Source organism: Tiliqua scincoides, chromosome 12 (assembly GCF_035046505.1).
Source record: "Tiliqua scincoides isolate rTilSci1 chromosome 12, rTilSci1.hap2, whole genome shotgun sequence".
Classification (NCBI taxonomy): domain Eukaryota; kingdom Metazoa; phylum Chordata; class Lepidosauria; order Squamata; family Scincidae; genus Tiliqua; species Tiliqua scincoides.
This window is the reverse complement of record NC_089832.1, coordinates 18,336,035-18,356,844: the sequence shown is the minus strand read 5'-3', so window position 1 is coordinate 18,356,844 and position 20,810 is coordinate 18,336,035. Positions and strand designations below refer to the sequence as shown.

The 20,810-nt window shown below is 45.1% G+C and overlaps 1 protein-coding gene across 1 annotated transcript in view; it reads left to right on the top strand.

Annotated features, from left to right (window-relative positions):
* Positions 1-20,810, top strand: part of AR (androgen receptor) — a 156,339-nt gene that overhangs the window by 115,889 nt on the left and 19,640 nt on the right. Inside the window, exon 4 of the mRNA XM_066640207.1 lies at positions 5,214-5,501. Within this exon, the coding sequence (XP_066496304.1) occupies positions 5,214-5,501 (288 nt within the window). The remainder of the gene's footprint in view (positions 1-5,213; positions 5,502-20,810) is intronic.

The window sequence follows — 20,810 nt, the reverse complement described above, 5'->3', positions numbered from 1 at the left end:
CTTGGACCAAGACAAAGGACCTTATACCATCTCTAGGCCAAAGAAAGCCTGTGTTCAGTGGAAGTCCAAATTACATTTCCGAAAAGCAGCAGATCTGAGTCTGGAACAGCTGTGCTGTTTGAAGTCCAGGAGGGGAAGAGCTGACCATGGCACTGAGTCCAGCCAGATTGTGGAACGCCTTGCCCAGCTTTCCACTAAAACGACCTCTCGTGCTTTTACCTTCGAAAAGGAAAAGGCTGCTCTTTTCAGCTTGATGTTGCCAGGTGTGCTGAGCAATTCTCCAATGAAACTTCGCTTACCATGTCATAAGAACAAGAGAAGAGCCTCTCTGGATCAGGCCAAAGTCTCATCTAGTTCGACTTTCTGCACCTCACAGTGGTCCACCAGATACCTCAGGGAGCACACAAGGCAACAAGAGACCTGTATCCTGTTGCCATTCCCTTGTATCTGGCTTTCTGAGGTAGCCTACTTCTAGAACGAGGAGGTTGTGTATATCCTTCATGGCATGTCACCTATATGAACTTTTCCTCCAGAAATCTGTCTGTCCCCCTTTGAAAGGCATCTTGGCCTTCAGGCGTCATCACCACATCCTGTGGCAAGGAGTAAAGAAATATTTCCTTTTGTTTGTTCTGACTCTCCCGACACTCAGTTTTAGTGGATGTTCCCTGGTTCTGGTGTTGTGTGAGATGGAAAAGAATGTCCCTCTATCCGCTCCAGAGGGACAGTTTTGTGTTGACTTCATAATTCTTTTAAAGCAGATTTTGAATCCACCGTGGAGAAGGGCTTAGGCTCCTTTTCGTCCTTCTAAAACATCTGCCTCCGGGTTCTTGAAACAGAAACACACCACTTAGCGCTACAAAGTCAGAGACTAAAGCAGACTGGATGCCCTGGATTTATTTACAATGAAGCAAATTATTTAAATACAAACAAGATTCCATTGTGATGCCTTTTGAAACATTCAGAGCACTCCAAGATGAGATTTCCACCACCAACCCCATTGGCAGCATAGAGTTCATTTTACAGCTTCAGGATTTCCACCTCATCCTCATTCCATGCTCCATGCAATTTGTGGAAGCTCTTTATTTGGCTCCTGGGTTCTCCAGATACCACCATCAGCTGCTGAGCTGCACTGAGGTTTCACTGCTAAAAGGCCAACCTACATGATAATTGGGCCCTCCTATGTCTTGAAAATATGGCTTACTGCCCTACCTGCTGCAGCTTTTCAAGGTCTCAGATGGAGAGAAGTCATTTCCCTGCATAAGAAGAACCCAACTGGATCAGGCCACAGGCCCATCTAGTCCAGCTTCCTGGATCTCATAGTGTCCCTCCAGATGCCTCCAGGAGCACACAAGACAAGAGACCTGAATCCTGGTTCCCTCCCTTGCACCTGTCATTCTAAGGTAGCCAGCATTCTGCCTTGCTACCTGAGATGCCTTTAATGCAGAGGATTTGACCTGGAGGGCGTATACCCCAAAGCAGGGGCCTCTCATGGAGCTGTGATCCCCCAACATGGATGGGAACTCCATCCCTAGATTCTCCAACCAAATACTTAAGCACACGCAGTCTGACACTGACACACACTTAATGCCAAAGTAAATGCCACATTTTCCTTTGAATGTTTGTCTTAAGAATTTGCTACTGAGCTCCAGTTTGAATTCTTTTTTTCCCCCTCTCTTCACCTAAAGGCCTAAAACAATGTAGACATTTCAAAGGGCAATAAATGACTGATTGAAACTGGCAGTTGACACAAGCTTATCTTTCAACCAGCACCAGCTGTTTGCATCCTTCTGACCTTAACTCACACCACCTCCCTCCTTCTAGAAAAGTGGTCCCTCCCTTTACTAGGCTGCAGACTAGCTCTATGTCAGGAGTGGTGAGCCACATGCAGCTCTTTGACATTTGTGGCTTGTGGAAATACGTTGGCTGAGCTCCTTTTTGCATCTCAACAATATAAAAGGTAAACACACTTTTTCAGGCTTTATACTTATAAGTATATATGCCTTATAAGGCATTAAAAATGTCACTTCTAGTTTTGACAGAAAACCAGGTGTTGCTTTTTTTATACTTATAGTCACTCTAAGCCTCACAGAGGCTGCAGGTGGACGTGCCAGGAAGCAAAACAACGCAACAGTGGTATACATCTGGTTTCTTGGGGTACTGTGTGCGCTAACGGCACCTGGAGATTCGCCGGATGCACATACCCTGGAGAACGGGCATGTATGTTGCCCTTGGCATGGCGCATCTCCATTTGGGCTAAGCGAGCCTGAATCTTTCAACTGTCATGGCAGGAACACTCTCGTCCACAGATTGCTGGATGCTGCCAGCTTACAGGGGCACGTCGCTATCTTGTTTACCGATTTGTGTGCCGGCTGTTTCGTTGGATTTCGGTTCTCTGGTCTTTGTTTAGCCAAAACAAACCCAACTGTTTTTCCTACTTTGTGAAGCATTGATACATCACTCCGCACCACAGACTGTATAACTAACTCCAGGGGAAACCGTCTCAAGGTTAAGCAAAGCATCCAGCTGCAGTCCTTGGGAACTTGATGATGTGGCTGATGTCGGAGCTTGGTGGGAGCCAGAGATGAGTAGATCTCCACTCGCCCTCCCTCCCTCCCGTTATTTATTTATTTATTTATTTTGCTGTGCTTGTGACTCGCACAAATAATTGCCGGGATATGTCACACTGCACTTTGCTCTTGTTTTTCCAAGCTTACTCACTCTCCCTTTTTATTACCGTGTTCCCATTTTTTACAGAGCAGCCTCCCTTAATTACTCTTACTGTAGATCATCCAAAGCATATTATTTAAAGATCAGCTTTTGCATTGATTTACGGAGCTGCTCTTTGATTTGACATTTTTATGTTTAGAGGCTTATTTTTCTAATTATGGCCAAAGGAAGTTTCAGATAAGTATCATTTAATGTAGGGAGCCAGAACCCCAAGGACAACAGCGTCTCCTTTTATTTTGCTCTTGTTGGAAATGGAGCAATCGGGATTCTCCGCTTCCTGGCCTTCCTTTTTTGCAATTAATTCATTATTTTTTCTTCTCAGCCGGCTGTTGCGGGGGGGGAGGGGAGATGGTGGACATAAGGGGTGGAGGGCAGGAGGGGTAGATAAAAGGTTTTTACTGTCTAGAACAACAAAATCTGGCTCTGCAGATTTTTATGGTCATGAGCTCTCCAATTAAAGCAAACAGCAGGGAGAGAAAATAAATAAATAAATGCTGGTAAACAGGCCATTTAGGAGAATTACGGAGTCACAATCACAGACTTCCTGGTGTTTTTGTTCATGTTCAGTGTAATGCGATGCAAGGTGTGTGCATGGGAATTGCAGTGTGCTGAGAAAAGGGGTACACTTGAATCCCCCTTGAAGTGAAGCACAACAACCCCGTAGGAGTTTTTGAGCTTATCCTGTTCATTTTTAGCAGAACTTGGGCCAGAGAGGCAGGATGTCTTCTGCTTCGTTGTATAGCTTCCAGCAGAGAAGCCACATGCACCTGTCTGGGGTTGACCTTGGTTTCTAGAAGGTCATACTCGAGTGGCCTCTCACTCCAGGGCCAGGTTTTCCTATCTAGCAATATTCTTTCATGATGTACCATATGATTCATCTTTCAGCCTGCATTTATAGTTGTATTTTTTTTTTTACAATCCATATAATTTTTTTACAATTTTTTTAATTTTTTTTTACAAAATTTACAATTTTTTTAAAATGTTTTTACAATGTTTTAAAAAAACATACAAGTTTTTTACAAGACTTAATTATAAGTCTAGTTTTCCAGACTTCTAGTCATCCTTTGACAGTGTAAAGCAGTGTTTCTTAAACTGTGGGTTGGGACCCACTTGGTGGGTTATAAGCCAACTTCAGGTGGGTTGCATAGCACTTAGCTCAGCTGCCAGTGAAAATACAGAGTACAGACCTTCTGGGCAGGGCGGGGCTCCTGCTGGCAGACAGGAAGGGTGCTTTGCCCTGACGAGGTGGGAAGATGGGATACTGGAAAGGAGAGAGGGCTGTGTGGTTGGAGAAGGATCCAAGCCTACATTCTGCTTTGCCTTCTGAGCTGGAATGACTGAATTCTGAGCTGTGCAAAATGAGCTTGCTGGGTCATAGGACCTTTGGCTGATAGTGGCTTAGATTTGTAGCCAAAATTGTTGATGTCACCTCTGACTTTAACATCACTTCCAGGTAAATGAACATCACTTCCTGTGGGTTCCAACAGATTGTTGTTCTAAAAAGTGGGTTCTGGTGCTCACAAGTTTGAGAATCACTGGTCTAGCGGTCTCATTGCATTTTGGTCCCACTTCTTCTCACCTGAGTCTTGTAAACAGAATGCCTGCTTTGGTTTGGTTTGGTCTGGTTTGCTTGCCTGAGTTTGTACATAGCTGAAAACTAGTAACCATTGTTCAAATAATAGTAGCAAAAAATTAATAGTTCAAAAAGAGGTTCCTATTGCCTATTAAAATCGAAGCATAACTGGACTGCCCGGGAACACATGATCAATTCCATAGTCCCCATTGTTTGCCGCAAGCCAGATTCTTTTCTAATATATTGACTGCCCAGTGGACCACAGATGGGACCCCTTTCTCTAGGAAACCCGCTCCGGGTGGTTTCCATGAGAACATAAGAAAAGCCTTGTTGGATCAGGCCAGTGGGAGGGAGGGTCTTCTGGGCCAGCATCCTGTTTCCAAAGCAAGCCTCCGGAGATTCATTTTCTCACAAGCAGTGCATTCAGATTGCTCCTAGCATGCTACGTAGAGCCTCTGATCATGGAGGTTCTGTTTACCTCTCAAGTCTAATAGCTAATACCAATAACTGTCAAGGCTGGCATCATTCCACCCTATGGTAGATGTGAAAAAGCCATTGTTTTGTCAGGAAGAAAGGTTGCTTATTGGGGGTACTCCTGCAGTCGCTTAAGTGCCTGGTAGCTTTGGTCCCCTGCATTTGCTGTCTTCTAAATTGGGGGTAGCTTTTGTGTGAACCCTTGGCAACATACGATGTGTGCCAATGCCCTCTTGCTCTTCCAGGAACTATGGTGGTGTTCTAAGAGCCGGATTTGGTGCATGGCAGCAGATGCACTTGACCTGCTGACCATGAGATGGAAATCCACACAAACAGGTTTTTCGAGAGCATTTCCTGGGGCTGCCCCAGTTCTGTGGTTGTGTGGATAGGTCAGCCTTACCGGAGAAGCTTTTCTGAGTCATCTTCTTCTCCCCTTCAGCCCGCAAGTTAAAGAAACTGGGCAACCTGAAGCTGCAAGAAGAAGGGGAGACGGTGGATGCATCCAGTCCCACTGAAGAGCAAACCCAAAAGATGTCCATGACACGCATCGACAACCTGGAATGCCAGCCAATCTTCCTCAATGTCCTGGAAGCCATTGAGCCTGGCATGGTCTGTGCCGGCCATGACAATAACCAGCCCGACTCCTTTGCTGCCCTCCTGACCAGTTTGAATGAGCTTGGAGAGAGGCAGCTGATCCATGTGGTGAAATGGGCTAAAGCCTTGCCAGGTAAGAAATGACTCTGCTTTCTACTTCTGTGCCAATAAAAAAGTAGAAATGCCATCAATGTTTGCTGGGCTCAGACTCAGAAATGGGTTTTGGGTGTTCAGAAAACCCATTTCCCAGAAGAGCCGAGCTTTGAGGGTGCTCAAATTCTTCTCTAACTCAGATTTGCAGTCCAAGTCAGAGAAGAATTCTCTTCCTATGTTCCCTTCTCCCAAGAACCTCATCCCCTTTCACTTTCAGCAAAACTCGCCTGTTTTGCCAGGTCAGCAGCCTAAGGAAAACTACATTTATTGTAGGAAAACTGCAGCAGTCACTAGGGCCTCTCTCCTTCTGAGATGCCATTGCAACATGCTGGAGAGGATAAGGGGAGCTGCAGTAGCTCAGCAACCTAAGCAAATTGCATGTACTGTATTGATATAACTTGGACACCGTTCTTTCTGCCTGTGACCACCTGTTTGCAATTGGGGTGATTGTCCAGATCATAACTGAGTGCACAAATTGCACTTGATAAATACATTAGTGTAAAAAGCAGAAAAGATGAAATTCCTCTAGAACCCTGCCAGTCGCCCTCCTTTCCTCTTCCAGTGCCACAGGAGCCGCTGCTGCTGCTGACTCTCTAGACAGGTGCATTTTGCTGAAAGTGGAGAGAGGCTGAGGGGCAGGTTTCCATTGCGCTTGGAAATAAGCAGAATTGTCTTCCACTTTTTGCTTTTGTCTTTGCTTTTGCTTAAAAGTTTTGGTTTAAAAAGTTCAGTGTAGTTTCAAGACTATTCAACAGATCTAAGACTAAATCCCCTGGTCAAGCGTTGCAGATGACAGCACAGTATTTGTCTCCTGAAGCTTCATATGGTATTGTAGAGATTCTTTCTTCTAAGGATATGCTCGGAAGTGAAAAGTTGGATTCTCATGATATTTGGTGCCTTGGGGATCCAACATGCATCCATGCAGTTCTCCATTCATACCAGCGTCAGCTCCTGGTGCCCTGTGGGACTAAGCTGCAGCTCTTGCCCTTTCTCAGCCAAAGAAACTCAGGGTTGCCTGGCTTCTTTGCTGCAACTTCTTTCCTGCTTTTCAAAGGAACTGATTTTGTTCTGCGACCCCCTAAACAACCGCAAACTGACAACTTACTTCACCAAAGTAAGTGAAATTTCATTTATTGGTGCAACTTTACACCATTCCTTCTGCTTTCAGTATTTGGAATTAAAGTGATCATATGTTTGCAGTTAAGGAGATTGTCCAAAGCATCACTGAGGGCACAAATTACACTTAATAAATAGATTAGTATGAAAAGCATAGAAGAGGAAACATTTATAGAATCCTGTAGAACAGTAGTGGACCTGCCATTAACTGAAAGAGGCAAATGCCCCCGGTGTTTCTCTGGTTTGTCCTGGAGTTGCGCTAAGCTGAATTTCATTACGGTGATTGGGGGGAATGGATTCGCGCATGGGGGGGTGGTAGCATTTCATAGCAGGGTTGCTGTCGCAGACTTTTGCCCTGGGCGTGTGGCTGGGGAAATTCACCACTGCTGTAGAATGGTTTGGATAAAAGAATCCATACGTATGCCAAATTCGACCTCTTCCTCCAAAGAACTCCAAGTGACATACATCCGTTTTTCCTCCGCTGTGTTTCCAGTGAGCCTTTGAAGTCAATTAGATGGCCAAAGAGTAACATGCTTTTCACGAACTCTCAAGTTACTTGACGGACAGTCAGATTTGCCTGTGACAATTTGACCGTAGTCATCGAGGGATCTTTGGGACATGACAGAAAATAGTGAGGGCCAGAGGGATCCCTGTGGAGTGGAAGTGAAATGAGGGCTAGAGCCAGAATGTCTTCAGAACATCTGCCGCAAAGAGGTGGCTGCCCTCTTTGGCAGCTTCTCAGAGATGGCCGCTCTATTTAGCGTCTTCTCACTTCAGCCATTCAAGGAGGCTGACTGTTCACAGAATTCTGCAGAGGATCAAGTGGAGATCCCCCAGCCTGTCCTTTTTTGAAGAAAGCCAGAGAGGATAGCTTGAGCCCCAAACCCCAATCTGGAGCTGAGAAAACTTGGGTTTCCTTGGATGAACAAGGCCAATGAAAATGCTTGGAGTTCCATGGCACTTGGTTCCCCTGGTTAGAGTCTCATTATTACTGTTTGTGGCTTATTTTCAACTGCAGAAGATCTTCAGTGAGGGCTTCTGCTCACGTGTGCTTGTTTGTTTGTTTTGGCATTAAAACATTATTTAAACCCAAACTGAGCTGGAGGCGAGATGTAGTCCACATTGGATTTCCCCTTCAACACTGCAGTGAAAAGGGTTTTTTTATTTTATTTATTTATTGTTCTGAAATGGGCTGGTTTGAATATCATCAGCAATACCATATCATGGCATGCTATTAGTGAGGTTTCTGCATACTGGGGTACCCACATGGGTAAGCAGAAGCACAGATATTTGTAAATTAAAAGAAAAAGTACAGTGAAAGTTTAAAAAAAAGATCCAAAAATGGACTGATGTACACTGAGCTACGTGGTCTACCCAGTAACCATGGGATGTTGGGGGGAGGAGAACCCAGCTGGTGGGGGGGGAAATAGAGAGAAACATGGTAACCAGTTGGGCATTAGGCCTGGGGGTGGGGTACATTGTCTGTTGTAGGTCCCACTTGTGTGTATCAAGTCTCCAAGAAGCCTAGAATTTAGGTGAAAAGTCAAATATGCCGAAGGAGGTGTGTAGCGGCCAAGAGGCTGTTATGAGTCAAGAACTCCCCGAGTCCTTACAGGGTTGTTGGATGTATTACAGCCAGATCACACATGCAAAACACTTACAGCTCTGTGCCAAGGCTGTGGGTTTTCCTCAGACAGGCAGTGTCTGCCCTGGTTATTTCCACTGCTCTGGGCTGGCCGAAACTGGATTGCTGGACCTTGAGTGAAGTACAGGACTTGTGGCGAATGGGCGAAGGTGGCACTTGGAGCAGACCCAGGCTTTGAGATCTGGCCAGCGATGGCTCCAAACCACCCCTGGAATCCTGCAGCTGAGTTGCCTGCTGGAATGCTTGTGATGTTCCACATTTGATGTCTGTCATTCTCAGCTCAGTGCTGATGGTGTTTTTTTTGTTTTTGTGGTGTTTTTTTTTAAGGGAAGGGGTTAAAAGATCTGCTAACAACTCTTTAAAAACAACTCTTTAAATATAACCTGGTATGAAAGGAAATTTCTTTTTTATCACGTGCGTCTGTGCCTACAGTCTTTTCCAATTTAATCATAAATGTTACTAAGAACATCCTGAGTTAAGGATGGCTTTTCTTTAAAAAAGACAACCAGGGAGAATAATATCCCACCTGAGTTTGAGCATGATGCATTGCTCCATAAGTCACATATTGTCTTCATTTCCATGGGCTTCCCACTGGACCAAAGAGCCAGTGTGTCATCTAAGGTGCCAGGATCTAATCAATACGTTCTTATAAATTGCAGAACCATCCAAGTAGCTCATCTGGATGATCTTATTTCATGCCCTTTCTTTACCTGAGCTCTTCAATCATGTTCAGTTCTGAAATCATTGGTGTTTCTATCTCTGCCAACCAACCAGTATCCCCAACTCGCTTTCCATCTTGTGGAGAAACAGGGTGTGTTCCCCCTGCACCCCTTGATTCTGAGAGCTTCTGAACATTGCTACAGACCAATCCTGTGTGTCTCCAGTGGAACTTTGTTCAGCCTTCTTTTGGACATTTGTGCATAGGATTGCAACCTTAGCCTTCGTATACTTGCATGTGGACGTAGCTTTTCTTTAAGCAGATGTGGTTCTGCAGCACAAAAGGCATGTGAAAAACAAAGGATTTTCATATGCTTCTAGGTTAGGGAAGGGCTCTGTTTATTGCAGACCAACATCATTTCCTTGCTAGAGGAATCAGTTTTCATGCCTTCCTGCCTGCCTGCCTGCCTACCTGCCTGCCTGCCTGCCTACTCAGGAAAGACTTGCATTTTAAGGTGAGAAACTAGATTTAAATCAACAACTTAAATCAAGTCTTTTTCGTGGTGATTTAAATCAACAATTTAAACTGGTGATTTAAATTGTCTTGATTTAAATTGATCCAGCACCATATGCATGAATGGGGAAACATCCTTAGAAGGACTTTTAGATTGGTGTGCAGAGGATTGGAACAGAAAGACCCAGTGACCAGAGGCGGAGTTCTGGGTGTTTCTGATATTTACGCAGAGCTGGGCAAAGCTCTGTGTAAATATTGCCCACAAGACAATGCAGTGCAAAATGGGCCTGAAATCCCCCTCCCCTCAGCTCTCCTACCTACTGGGAGTACTTCTTTGTATTTGCCAGAACCAAGGCAAGCATCTCTGTGTTGCCCAGACAATTGGGCACTACTCATTCTGGCTGAAATCAAGGACCTTTGTTCAATGGCCTAGCCAAAATTGGGACGTGCTCTCTTTGCTGTGCCCTAGTAAGTGGGTGAGCTTCAGCCAACTTTGTAGCACTTCCCCCCAACCTTTCAGAGCACAAATAACAGCGTAAAGTTGCCGAGTCTGTTTCAGTTCAGCCCTATGTTTAATTGAGCTTAAGGTCCATGTTCAAAACTGTGCCCACTGCATGAGCCAGTTCTATGACTGAAGTTGGGGTTGAAACCAGGGCTCCCCCTGGTTTTGTTCACCATGCAGATTGTAGCAAGCCACAGCTTCTCTCCTCAATTTGGAACTGTGGGGTGGGGGGCTCACTCCTGTGTCAGTGCATTGATTTGCTGCCCCCTTCCCAGCTCCAGGCTTGGGAGAAAGGTGGGGGCTGTTTGGCTGCTGAGTTGGGCACTTTGGAAGCCCAGGGCACTTTGGAAGCCCAGGGCCAAATGCAGAGTTGGATTGGGGAACAGGGAGGATCTCATTTGAGCATGAATGGAAAAGCATAAGTTTAGGGCCAGGGGGCCAGAATTATGGACCTCTGCCTGAAACCAAGATTCGTTGTGATCCCTGCATTTGCTAAAGTGACGTCATTCCATTGCAACATGACTTTTTATTCTTTTAAAAAAAAGGATATGAATATTCAGTGCATTTGATAGCAGTCGGCTTCCTTTCCTGGGAAAGAAGTTCATTAGCCATGCACTGATGTTACTGCTCCGCTCCAAACTCTCTACTGAAGCTCATGGAGGAGCCTGTACCTGAGATTCTAGAGGCTGAGAACCCTCCAGATGACTGCAAAAGGCAGAAGTTCCAGTAGAGCCACCTTGGGGGAGCCTCCCCCCCTTCCAGCAGTGCCTCAGTCAGTGCTGCCACTTGCCCACCTGCTCATCCTGCCCAGCTGCTGGTCAGCCCTACCCAGCTTGTGACCGGCTGTTCCTGGCTCTTTCCATGTGTATTTTCTTGTTTTTTAAGTTGCAGGTCTTATCCAATCCAGCCCTTAGCAGCTCGGGCTCCACGTTCCTGAGAAACCAGCGCCAACGCTTCACCTCCAGACAACGGGTGCATGGAGAGGGGTTCCTTATGGCTGCCTCACAGCTGTGGAACTGCCTGCCTCTGGAGACTTGCCAAGAAATCAGAAGAGCCCTGCTGAGTCGAAACATCCGGTCCAGCTTCCTGTTTCCAGCAGTGGCCAGCCAGATGCCCTGTTTGCACCCTCACTCCAGCACCCACTATTCACTGGAATGCCACCCCTGTACCTCAAAGCCCCATATAGCTGGTGGCCCTTGATAGGCTTCCTCTTCCTCCTTCCTGAAGTGGTCCAGTCCCCTCTGTAAACCAGTGGCCACAGCCACAGTTGGTGACAGTGAATTCCATGGTGTGAGAGGACGCTCTTTTGTGTTTCCTGAATACATGGCCGCTAAGTTCCAGTACCCAGGACTGGTGACCCAGGAGAACAATTATTTATATCACTATCTCCAGAACCAGCAGCAACTGTTACCCTGCACATGCCTGATCTCGCCTGATCTTAGAAGCTAAGCAGGGTCAGGCCTGGTTAGAACTTGGATGGGAGACCGCCTGGGAATACCGGGTGCTGTAGGCTTATACCATAGTCTTTCGAGACTGAAGGTTGCCAACCATCTCCCTATACTGAACACTATCTCCCGATCTTGTCTGATCTCGGAAGCTAAGCAGGGTCAGGCCCGGTTAATACTTGGATGGGAGACCGCCTGGGAATACCGGGCGCTGTAGGCTTATACCCTAGTCTTTCGAGACTGAAGGTTGCCAACCATCTCCAGAACCAGGCATAGTTCCAAAAAGCTTCTAAACCTCACCCCCACCCCCCTCCTTGTAGAGACCGTATGGTCACCTGTTGGACCCTCACTTGCCTCTTTCTACACCATTTTCAACTCAGTGGAATCCTTTTGAAGGTGTCACCAAAGCTGCACATAGTATAGCAAAGACACGTGTGTGTGTTTCAAGTTATATTCTGTTTTATTTTCAGCCCTTTTTCCTAAGAATTCTTAGCAGGCAATCTGCATTTTTTTCATTTGCACTCAGTGGCGTAGCTAGAGGGAGTGCAGAGCACTAAGTTTTGCAAGGAGCCTCGCCGCAGCATGCAAGCAGCCCCTCCCCTTCAGAGCCATTCCAGCTGTGCCACTAACTGCACTCTGAGTGGACATTTTCATTGCGGTGTCTGTCCTCAACTCCGGACCCCGTTCCTGATTAGTCGTTTGACGTGGAACCTCATTTTGATTTCCATTTGCTAATTGTGGAAAGCTGTGGTCCATCATCCCAGGACAGATCTTTGGACCCCCATGTCTAACTTCCCTTCACTCTGAGGACTGTCCACTTATTTTTGCACTTTGCTTCCTGTTTTTTAGCCAGTTGTTACTCATTTGTCCTCCAATTCCATGATAGCTCAGAGACTTTTGTCTTGACTCTTGAGGCTAATGTCATTAAGAAACACTACCCCTTTTTGTTTATTGGTTTTAAATATAGGGTGGCTGGGCTTAAGCAAATATGATTTTAGTTTTTAGTTTAAAATATGATTTTAGATTTTAGTTTTCTGACACTATCACAAACTCTTTTCTAATGGCCATTGTGCTAGAATGTTTTTCACATATTGTTACCTGGGATACGGTAGGCAACTTTAAAAAAAAAAAAAAAAGGCATATAAATGTAGGCATACGTAGATTGTGGCCCAGAGTCAAAAAGGGTCTATAAGGAAGATAAACATGCAAGTTTAGTCAGAGATTTGCTCACTGTTTTCATGGAAGCAATTCCTAATGGAGACGCGACAAGTTGCTTTTTAAACAAATTAAGAGACAATTCTTTAGCAAGGAGAATTGCTGCAACAAACCAATATGCAAACTTCAGTTGTCCACAGTAACTTCTCTTTCCTGCATATGCCCCCTTTTTGAATCCTGCCCAGAATGCCTTTGAATAGTGCCTTAAGCCCATCTATGGCTGAGATGGGCAGTCATTGAAGACAACTGAAGATGGCATGATCCAGACATTGTTTCCTATGATATGTGCCAACATATATCGCCTCACCATTCAACACATGCTGCTTGTTATTCAAGCACTGTGGTTTGGAAGGTTTTAAGTGTCCTGGGGAGAAAAATCATGAACAGAGATACACCATTAAGCTCTTAACATAGCACTTTTGGCATTGTATGGAGTGAGGGGAAACCCTCTTATCCATCTCCAGCCAAATAGTAGTTGAAAATATATTCTTGCCAATATTCTTGCTGATAAGGAAAGACTCATTTCATTCGCAAAGCACTTTGTAGATAAAATCGCATCCATTTCAACCTGGCCTCCGTGTTAGATGTTGGCTAAACACTTGATACTCTCATAGTACCATCTGATCATAGTTCCTGGAATGATTTTCAGTTGTTGCAATTTGAGGATGCAAACAGGCCTCTCTTGATTTGATCAACAGCACCTTGATTTAATCGATTTGCTCGATCCTTGATTTGATCGACAAATTAATCGAATCAATCGAACGAATAAATCAATCGAATTGATCGAATCAATCGAACATTTATTGATTTATTTCAAATCAATCGAAAGCTCCTTGATTTGATCGACAGCAGCTTGCAGAGAGGTGAACAGCGCAGTGACCACCAGTTGGTCCAGGAAGTGATAAATGCTATCCAGGAAGTGAGCAGCGCAGCACAGTGACCACCAGTTGGTCACTGGTGAGGTGAGGTTGGTCACTGCAGAGGTGAGCAGCGCAGTGACCACCAGTTGGTCCAGGAAGTGATAAATGCTTCATTAGGAGAGGGGATCATCTCAGTCATCTTAGGCCCAGACCAAACATACAGTGCAGTACACTGAAAATTGGGTCATGACCCACTGGTGGGTCTCAGACCCAAAGTTTGGGAAACACAGTTCTTATCCCAATGTAACTCTGTTGTCCTAAACACATGTTTGGAGTCCATAATGACCTAGGAAACTGAAATTCAGTCTAGAGTCGAGACCAAATAGGAAGACCCGTTGACTAGGAATCAGGAATGGTGGAGGTGGGGCCCAGCCTGAACTGGACATAGTTGCACTCCCCTGCACTCAGGTTATTTCTAACCTGCACTCAGGTTATTTCTAACTTATTCTGCTTGGTTATTTCTGCTTGGGGTTATTTCTAGATTGAGATTTGTTAGCACATTTGCAGTTGACATCCACAGAGCACTTCCCAACAATGTTTGGTTCATAGCTGGGAACCCTCCTGGAAAGAGGTGATCACACCACAACCACTGAGGGTTCACCTTTTAATAGGAGTAAATGCTTCAGTTTGGGTGATGTGGACCAATCAACACCATACACATTTTATAGACTTCAGAGAGGCTGAGCTTGTGAAAAGTCAGCCAAGGAAGGCCAGTGCAACTTGCTAATTCAAATAATAGTTTCAGGAAAAATACCTGATTTTCGTTTCTCCAGGCTTGTCCATTCCCTGAGCACTTCAGGATACCTAGGAGTGAATGTGCTCCCATTAGCTAGATAGCGAGGAAAGAGGGGAAAGGCAGCTAGGCTTTCCCATTTAAGTAGCACAATTATTGTTATTTATTAATTACAGTAGTTAGACACCATCTTTCTCATAGACTCATAGAGCTGAGTCTTGTAGGCTTCAGACAGTCTACATAGGCAGGCTGACCATCAACCCCATGTTTTCACATGGGATTTTTACAAGTGTTGTTCTATGGTTTCTCGTTTAACCCTCCATTTCTCCAGATATTTCCTTTCATTGTGCAGTTGTCTGGGCTGCACAGCTCTTGCACTTTCCAAGCTTCCACTGGCAGCTGCAAAACACGTCTCAGATTGGTTCTGAGGATGTTATCCATTTCTGACAAGTCCACATTTTTTCCTCTCTAACCAGCAGCTTCCAGTCTCCCATCCACGCTGATCTTGCTTAGCTTTTTCAGGCAAGGAGACAGCTCAACTTCCAGCCTACATCTCCTGCTCATTAAAGCCATATACAGCCTGGAACAAACCCAGAGTAACTCAGGGACCACCTTCTCTTGGGCATATCTATGAGTGCATGATTGTCTTCAGTAGAGATCCTTCTCCAGGATCCCCTCATCAGAAATTGTTGGTTAGCTACTTGAAAGGGGGTCTTTTTCCATGGTGGTGGCCAGTTGTGAAACTGCCTCCCTAGAACTATTCACCTGCTATCTGCTTTATGATCGTTTGACTGTTTGCTCAAGAATGAGCTTGGCTTGGCTTTAATTACACATTATTTTCACACGTACTACTGTGTTTATCTTAGATACTTTTTTTTTAATTTTAGCAGCTTCGTCAGTTTTAAGTGCTGCTGTTTTAAGGCATATCTGTAAGCTGTTTTAAGGGCTGTTATGATTGAAAGGTAGTGGGTATTTGTTTCCTAAATGAATGTATGAATAAACACAGAAAATCTCTTCCATTGCAGTCATGTCGCACTATTTATTTAAAGGGGCTCTAGCATTTCAGCGCCACTTAGTCTGTTATAAATCAGGAGCAACCAGAATATTTAAAAATAATAATAATAATAATAATGCCCTAGCAATTGAAGCTGAAATGGTACCACTGCTGTTCTTAGTCATTTGACTCATCAGAATTATCTCCCGAACAAGGACATCAATTATTTTCTTCAATCAGTACCAAGGCATTTGTTTGGGGGAGAGGGGAGGTCCCACACCAAACTCCTTGCCCAGTACTTAGAAGCAAGAATAAAAATGGCACCAGTTAAGAAGGACAACTAAGTGAAAGCATTCTGGGTTCAGTTCAGAGGGCGTGAGGGAGGGGCCGTGTTTCACTCTGGCTTTCTTTGGTAATCCTTGGTGGGATGTGCACATGTGGTGTGTGCGTGTTCTGATAGGAGAATTAAAGTCTGGTTACTGCTTTCTGAGACATGCAGCATGGCACGTACCAACCCCCAAAAGACACAAAACAAGGTTATAAGAGGGCCACCATTTACCTAAATCTCAATTATAGCCAATTCAGATATTCTGAAGCCAATCCTAACTTCTGTTGCTCAAACCGCCCTTCTGTTTTAGAGGGAGACAGCTAGTCACTGTATATCCCATTCACTCGCCCCCATTTGAGTGGTGCTACCCTGACTCCACTGGGAAAAAATCCAAGCCCCCGCCCCCAAAAGCAGTGCTAGCCTTCTCCTGATATGTGTTTCCTTTTCTGCCTCAGGCCAGCCAAAATGGGAGAAGGAGATGGGACCTAAACCCCACCCTGGTCAACCCACAGACTGCAGTGTTCTCCCATCCAGAAGCTGCCCTGACCTAACCCTACTCAGCTTCACTAAAGAAGCAAAGTCCAGTCTCGTCTGCTGCTTCACCCTTCACCCCACACACCCAGCCCCACAAAGCCAACTAGCTTGTGCAGGCCAGTCCCTCTCAGCCCACTCTCTTTTGGCAGTTGTCTCTCTGTTCATTGGGGCTGTTAATCGCCAAGTGTTTGTTGCACCTTCTGCTTACGGTTACATTTAATTTTTTAGACTGGTTTGATGTGTTTTTCTTGCACGGTTGTGCATTTAAAACCCGGCTGTACATCGCCCTGCGCATTTTATGGAAAGGCATCTTAATCAATATAACAATAAATAATAATAATAATAACAACAGCCATCTTAAACTGTTTTCTGTCCCCAGCCAAACTCAGTAGGCAGGAACATGCCTCTTCTGCCCTTTACGATGCTGTAATAATAACCGCCATAGACGCCGCCAAGACAGAACAGTGTTCAGCCAGAAGGGAGTCTGTGTGGTTTTGCGATCAATGGAGCCAGCTTGTAAAACAGACTTGATTTGATTCGCCCATAAAATCTTCCCCAATGAACAAGCTAAATATTTGTGTATCCTGGGGTGATTTCAAAGTCCTTTTTGAAGTACCTCCCCTTTGATATACTAAGTCCCATGGCAAAGGCTCAGACTACAAGCTACTTGTTAGGTTTTTTCACCCCCTATAATGAGCAACTGTATGTTTCTGTGGTGGGATCAGGATTCCAACCATGGCCTGCAGGGACCCTTCCTCCCCCCTCCACACACACAGACCAGGTGAAAATCCCACCCCAGAAAAGCTACTACCCAAGAGAAAGGTGTCGTGGTGCCAGTGGCAAGTAGTAGCCTTGGGACCAATCCAGATCAAGAATGCAGGGTAGGGAAAAGGGTTAAATCTCCCTCCCCCTCATGGTCCCTATCCAAGCCACCCAAAACTGCAGTTAAAGAAAGGTAACACATTTAGTTAAACCCTCAGTTGGCCCTGAAATGAAAACTGACTTGGTTCTTAAGCTCTGACCAACAAATGTCCTCAAAGACGGATTGGAAAGAGGGGCAGGGGTCTTGCTCCAGAAAGTCTCTGGCTATGCTGCAGCAGGAGAAGAGGCCTCCAACCACAAGCACCTGCCTCAACTCACTGCCAGGACCGTAACCAAAGTAGAGAGTGACCTGCGGCAGGCATGTCTGTGGAAACTCAGAGGACTGGACCGCAGAGCAGTGGTGTAGCTCAGGGGCAGGGGATGCATTGATCCGGGTGCCACGCCTTAAGGGGGTGCTAACCCCTGAAAAAGCAGTCTAAGGCTTCCAGGATGCCAAATGCCTTAGTTTGACCACTGCCACAGAGTTGGGTGTGACAGATGGGTGGAGAGGAATTGTGAGGATAACCATCTTCAAGTCAAGTGGTGGTGTTTGGTGAGGCAGAGAGACCATCATCACCCCACCATGAGCAACTATCCTCCCTCCCCACCTTCAGCATCCGATCCAGCCCTATAAGGGATGATCTCCTCACTAGAAAATGATTTTATGCATGGCAGACTATCCTCACAACATATCCATGCCTGAACATCTAAAATGAGAGAGTTGGCATCTTGAAGCAGCTCTGAGAAACCCATGTTATGATGAGCAGTCTTCAAGCATTTGCCACATCTGTTTCGTAGCCAGTAACACACCAGTTCCCAAACTGTGAGTTGCCACCCAATTTTTGGTGGGTCACCTAGTGCCAAGCAGAACCTCCAATTAAAAGAGGGCTGATGGAAAGATCGGATAACTAATTGCCTCAAGTCTTGACACTATTCAAAAATCAGGTAGCTGCTAATTGCCCTGCAAAGAACTCAGTTCCTACAGTTTGCAAGCATGTGTAAAATATCGGGTCATAAATGTTGGAGCATATTTTTCTGGTTATTATTACTTGTAAATACATAAATAAATTTCCACCACCCCCTTTCTAAATCTCCTTATTTTGAAGCCTCATAATCCTAGGTGGATCCCGGTAGAGTGTCATTTGAAAAAGTGGATTCCAAAGTTAAAAGCTTGGGAATCACTTCAGCGACACATAAATCCCTCCCACAATACTCATTCAGACATGGGAGCCTCTTGTGTAGCAATTAGTAGCCCTTAGCTCACCAGCCACAGGAATTGGTTGGGAGAGCCATCTTCTGATATGTTTGCAGGGAGAACAAAGGCAGGAATTTTCTCTTGTCTGTTTTATTCATGAAAAACAGTACATGGGAGTTTAAGGTCAAAAAGCCAAAGACTTCAAAGCTGTGTTGAATGTATTAATCACAGGATGATGCTCCTTAGATAGTTTCCAGAAACCAAATAATTGCTAATGAGCATTATTTAATACCTACCGAACAAAGATACTAACAGGCTATTTGTCGTCGGTGGGGAGGTGAAACATTTAATTATGTCTTGAAATTCTGGTGGGAAAATTGAGTAAAAAATATATGTTAGGTGCTGAAGTATCAATTAACTGCTTTTTCCACCAGTGTTACATTTAGAGTGATGATATGCAGTTGTAATGTGCCAATTACACCTGTATTCTGCTTCCTGGAGAGTGATTTCTATTGATTTTGCTGGGAGCTGATTCTCCAGAAGGATCTCTCCAGACTGGCAGAATGGGCAGCAAAATGGCAGATGCGCTTCAATGTCAGTAAGTGTAAAGTCATGCACATTGGGGCAAAAAATCAAAACTTCACATATAGGCTGATGGGTTCTGAGCTGTCTGTGACAGATCAGGAGAGAGATCTTGGGGTGGTGGTGGACAGGTTGATGAAAGTGTCGACCCAATGTGCGGTGGCAGTGAAGAAGGCCAATTCTATGCTTGGGATCATTAGGAAGGGTATTGAGAACAAAACGGCTAGTATTATAATGCCGTTGTACAAATCTATGGTAAGGCCAAACCTGGAGTACTGTGTCCAGTTCTGGTCGCCGCATCTCAAAAAAGACATAGTGGAAATGGAAAAGGTGCAAAAGAGAGCGACTAAGATGATTACGGGGCTGGGGCACCTTCCTTATGAGGAAAGGCTACGGCGTTTGGGCCTCTTCAGCCTAGAAAAGAGACGCCTGAGGGGGGACATGATTGATACAAAATTATGCAGGGGATGGACAGAGTGGATAGGGAGATGCTCTTTACACTCTCACATAACACCAGAACCAGGGGACATCCACTAAAATTGAGTGTTGGGCGGGTTAGGACAGACAAAAGAAAATATTTCTTTACTCAGCGTGTGGTCGGTCTGTGGAACTCCTTGCCACAGGATGTGGTGCTGGCGTCTAGCCTAGACGCCTTTAAAAGGGGATTGGACAAGTTTCTGGAGGAAAAATCCATTACGGGGTACAAGCCATGATGTGTATGCGCAACCTCCTGATTTTAGAAATGGGTTATGTCAGAATGCCAGATGCAAGGGAGGGCACCAGGATGAGGTCTCTTGTGATCTGGTGTGCTCCCTGGGGCATTTGGTGGGCCGCTGTGAGATACAGGAAGCTGGACTAGATGGGCCTAGGGCCTGATCCAGTGGGGCTGTTCTTATATGTTCTTACGTTCCAGGGAAGTCTCCTGAGGGCCAGTGGTGTAGCTAGAGGGGGTGCTAAGCACTAAGTTTTGCAGAAGCCTCACCGCAGCATGCATGGGGTCCCTTTCCTTCCCCTTTGGAGCCATTCCAGGCAGAGGGAGCAAAATGGTGGCATATGGCTGGCTCCAAGGCAGAGGGGCTTCTTGCACAGGTTGGGCATTCCTTCTGTAAAGTGCTTAGGATCAGAATGTTTTGTATATTAGAATTTTCCGTATTTTAGGGATACCTGCATATACACAACAAGAGATCTTGGGGACTGGGGTCCAAGTCTAACCATAACATTCATTTATGTTTCATATACTCCTTATACACATAGCCTGAAGATAATTTTATGCAATATTTTAAATAACTTTGTGCATGAAATAAGGTTTGAGCATGAAACACAGTTCATGATATATTTCTTTAGACAGAAAGGCTTTTTAAAAAGTCATGTTGGCACTCAAAATTGTTCCATATTTCAGATAAGGGGTACTCAATCTATGTCAATTAGCCTACGGTAAAATTGGTTTCATTATAAGTTGTTTTGCTTAAAGATGCCATTTTCAAGACCCTGTCGACAATTTTAAGTGAGGACTTGCTGTATGTTCTGCTGACACTGGTGTACATGTTTATTCTACTTCTGCTAATGTCTTTTTTATGTAAATTAGGGGGAGGGTCAGTTTGACTCTATTCACACATTTTGCTACAAAAAACCACACATTCTGATCTTCAGAAAATTTTGTGAATTTTGAGTGACTCTGGTTGAGTTTTAGAACAGTTTTAGGGCCCAATCCTATCCCACTTTCCAGCTCTGGTGTAGCCACAATGCAGCCCCATGGTAAGGGAACACATGTTCCCATACCTTGAGAAGGCCCCAGTGACTGCCCCTCCACCACAGGATGCAGCGCACACCCCACTGGCACAACTGCATCAGCACTGGAAAATTGGATAGGATTGGGCCCTAAGTCACCTCAAATGGCAGCTCAGAAGCCATTAAAACTGGAGTTCTTTGGAATGGGTGCAATCCCCCAACACATGCACACACACTGCGCATTTTGATAGACCTGAGCATTTTCAATTGGTTGCTTCTGCAGTTGCTTTCTCTTTTCAAGAGGTCAAATGATGGCAGTG